At 45.0% G+C, this 3,879-nt stretch overlaps 1 protein-coding gene across 1 annotated transcript; it reads right to left on the bottom strand.

Annotated features, from left to right (window-relative positions):
• Window positions 1-594: 594 nt before the first annotated feature.
• On the bottom strand, window positions 595-3,591 carry sp9 (sp9 transcription factor). Its single transcript, XM_088000981.1, has one exon. It carries the CDS (start codon window positions 2,431-2,433, stop codon window positions 1,168-1,170), a length of 1,266 nt encoding a protein of 421 aa, XP_087857107.1. The 5' UTR covers window positions 2,434-3,591; the 3' UTR covers window positions 595-1,167.
• Window positions 3,592-3,879: the final 288 nt, after the last annotated feature.

The following is a 3,879-nucleotide window of genomic DNA, read 5'->3' as shown; positions in this document are numbered from 1 at the left end:
AGAAAAAAGAAATAACGCTCTTCCCGTTATATCCGTGTTTTCCTGCGAAAAAAAAGTCCATATTTTCTTTTTTTATATAATATTTGCTATGCAAATTAAAGCAGTTAATTTGGACAATTAGAATAAAAATCCGTGGACTTTTGTCAGCGGAGCCCCCGATAAAGTGAAAGTGAACAATAGATGTCTCGGAGATTAATTAGATATTTGATAAGACACGAATCCCCTAACCGCAAATACAAGACACATGGGGCTGCGACGTGCTCCAAGTCATAATTAATACCATTTAACAAGATTTTCATTTGGGCATGAAATGTCTTTTCCGGGGCATTAAACATTAATTTATTCCATAGGGGAAACCATGGAAGCAAAAGGTGTTTTAGGGGTTAAATTATATATATATGTATATATATATATATATATATATATATATATATATATATATATATATATATATATATATATATATATATATATATATATATATATATATATATGTAACATTTTTCTCTACATTAAATCCTGACAAATAAATATAAACTCTACATCACACGGCATGTTTTAAACATGTTTTAATTACGATAAATGAAAGTTTTATACGTGTGACTTTATACAGGTAAACATTTATATATAGATAATTTTTTTTAGCAAAGAAATAAAAAAAAATGATAAACAGAAGTTTTGAAAAGCTGTGTTACATACATATCCACAAAAGTGCGTCGAAAAGCAAAACTCCCTGATTTCCAGGATACCAACACGAAGAAAACAATCAGAGCCTATAACATTTACATGAAAAATAACACACTTGATTTTTTTTTTTTTTTGTTTGTTATTTTTTGAAGTCGTCAATATACATCACTGTCCAAGCAAAGTTCAACAGGGTTTGGCGCAGCATTTTCTCATCAACATCCTTTTCATTTTTTCCCCCCTCCCAAATATTCCTACAGTAAATTAAAGTTTTCTTTAGGATGAATTTACGAATGACATACTCATCACGCCAGAGAAGAATATATATATATTTTAAATTTTGCAGTTGATTTTGGAAATATTTCCCCCACCCCCCTCTTTTTTTTGTTTGTTTTTTTCAAAAGTCTGTGAAATTGGACCCGTTTTCATTGTGCAGTTTATTTAATAAGCTGCTGTCTGTTGTTTGTTTTGGAGAATTAAACCTCACGGTTCGTCGTGAGGAGACGGATCCTTAACTGTAATTCTGGGGTTCACCCCCTCTAAAATAAGTTCTGGGGATTCGGACCTCGGGGTCTCCAGGTTACTGGTGTCGGTGTCACTGTCGCTGCCCTTTTTGCCCCCTCCGCCCGCCGTGTGCGTTTTGATGTGCTTGCTCAAATGGTCACTGCGCATGAAGCGCTTGTTGCACACCGGACAGGCGAACCTTTTTTCGCCGGTGTGAGTGCGCAGGTGTCTCTGAAGTTCGTCGGACCGAGTGAACCTTTTGCCGCAGAAAAGCCAGTTGCACACAAAAGGCCGCTCGCCGGTGTGCCACCGCAAGTGCGCCTTCAGGTGGGATGTTTTCCCATAGACTTTACCGCAGCCCGGGATGTGGCAGCTGTGCAGTCCCTTCCTCCGCAGGCTGGCCCCGGCGGGCCCCAGCCGCTCGGCCTCCTGGCAGTTCGGACAGTCACACGTCGCTCTGCCGGAGTACCGCCTGGAGGACCGGGATGAGCTACTTATTCCTGACGTGCCGCCTGAAATCATGGCGTTGGCGGCGGAAGCGTCCGTGTAAGTGGGAATGACTGTCTTGAAGCCGTCCTGCGTTAACAGGTGCTGACTGGTGGACAGCAGGTGAGACGCGGACGGGCTGATCCCGGTGGAGCTGAACGCCGAGTGCGTCAGCGAGGAGAAGTCCGGGTTGTAGCCGCTGAGCTGTGAGTGGATGGCCTGGGGCGTCCCGGAGTGCAGCGAGGTCTGGAGTGTGCCGGCGGGGTTCTGCACGTCCAGCCACGACCCGGGGTTGCTGTGGACGTCCCACCACGAGGATGCGCCGTTGGCGACGTCGCCGGAGATGGTGGAGTGGAAGCCGGACTTGTACCACGACTCGTATGGGTGCGCCATCCCCACCCGCGGGTACAGCGTCTCCGCCGACGTGTGCACTTTGGAGATGAAGGCGGACTGGCCGGAGTCCTGCGTCGTGACGCCGGCAGAGTTGGAGAACAGACCGCTGTATTCGGTGGAAAACGCGGAGGAAGTCGGCGAGGTGGAGGCTAAGCAGAAGGCGCTGTTGCCCGCGCCGCTGGTCGGCGTCAGTCCAGTTGAGGCTCGGCTCGTCGCCACAGTGAAACCGGGGAGGCTGGAGCCCAGGTTGCAGCTGGAGGAGGACCTTTTCCACGGGTGAAATCCGCCTTTGGAAAAAGCACTGGAGTCTGGCAAAGTTGTCAGAGGACTGGTGTTGCCGATTTTGTTGCAGGTTGCAGCCAGCATTGCGAGGGGTGTAGTTCCAAACCGTGGCTCTTCCTGAGGGCACACAGAACAAAGTTTCTCTTTAAAAACAAGCAGCAGCAAATACCGTGAGGAGCTAAATATGGAGTATTTATGAAGTAATTATATTTCTAAGACATGCCACAGATCATTTATTGGCACAGACATATATGTTCCAGTCATGTGAGCAACACAGAGCAGTTTTAATACGTTTTCTAAACACAAGTAAAATATCAAAACCGCCACATAGTTTTCATACTGATGGTTGCAAAACTTTAATTATAAGAATCTGCAGAAAGTGGTCAAATAAAAGGCTGATATATCTGCAATCTGTCCAAGTTTGCTTTAAAGTTAAAAGTGCTACTGTGTGGACAGTTTTCCTCTTTTACAAACTTTTAATTTGTGATTCTCTACAAAAAAAAACTGAAACCAAGCAAAAATATATATTTACAAGTGACAACAAACGCAAACATGGAAAAACAAAAAACAAACAAAAAAACATCAACAACAACAACAAAGTTTCTCAGTTTTTGCGAAAGAAAACAACTATTTTTTTAGGCGACTGAAGTCAGACTCACCCCGAGTATAGACGTAGCCATATCCGGGCTCTGTGCAGCGCCGAGAGTGTCCGCGGTATCGAGGCTGTATGACTCCAATGTGATTGAGATTTCACCGCGTTGTGACTCGGGTCACACGGGTTTGTTTCTCTCTCTTGGCTCGCAGCTACCCCGACACTACCTAGTTGTAGCGAGCGTGTTCTTTGAAGTACAGCTGGAGAGGACGCGCAGCCAATCTCGTGGCCGCATTCTTGGTCGGGGGTTCGTTGTCAACCAATGAGAAGCACGACCGCAGAGAGAAACACCAAAAACCCCGCCGTCAATCATGTGCCGTGCAGCCTCTTGCCTCAGACTGTCACCCAAAGGCGCGATTTGATCTAATTTTTTTTTAAATGCACGCAGTTTATTTTTACGCATTCTCACACGAAGGGCGCAATGTTCCCTCTCTTTTTGATGGCAGAATGGAGTTCGCGCTTCAGATCTCCAGGAGGTAAGCGTTTCGCTCATTTTATTAAAAGCGTTTAGCGGCACTGCTCTGAGCTTCCATCCTTATTTTCGATATTCAGATCATGGCCAAGACAGCATTTAAAATTTGTTTTGGTTTAACTTGGGGATTACTTTATCCAAACAGGCTGGTTGGTTGCTGCCAGTGATATGTGTCATGCATGCCATGCTGCCGGTTGGGGGGGGGGGGAATCAGCTGCTCTCAGAGGCTATTATTTATTCTATTAATTTGATAAGTCGGAGTTGAAGAATTTATAAGTGGGGGGATGGATGAAGTTTGGAGTGGGCCTGCAGCTGAGCGCTCCCATGAGAGCGGAAGGCGTAAAACCGCATGCCAATCCAAATCAGATTTGGAGACACACATCTTAATGGATTAACTTTACATTTT

The sequence above is a fragment of the Poecilia mexicana genome, unplaced genomic scaffold (genome assembly GCF_051168715.1).
Source record: "Poecilia mexicana isolate PSO_F unplaced genomic scaffold, ASM5116871v1 scaffold_2, whole genome shotgun sequence".
Classification (NCBI taxonomy): Eukaryota; Metazoa; Chordata; class Actinopteri; order Cyprinodontiformes; family Poeciliidae; genus Poecilia; species Poecilia mexicana.
The sequence above is the reverse complement of the archived record's forward strand: the minus strand, read 5'-3'. Positions and strand labels throughout refer to the sequence as shown.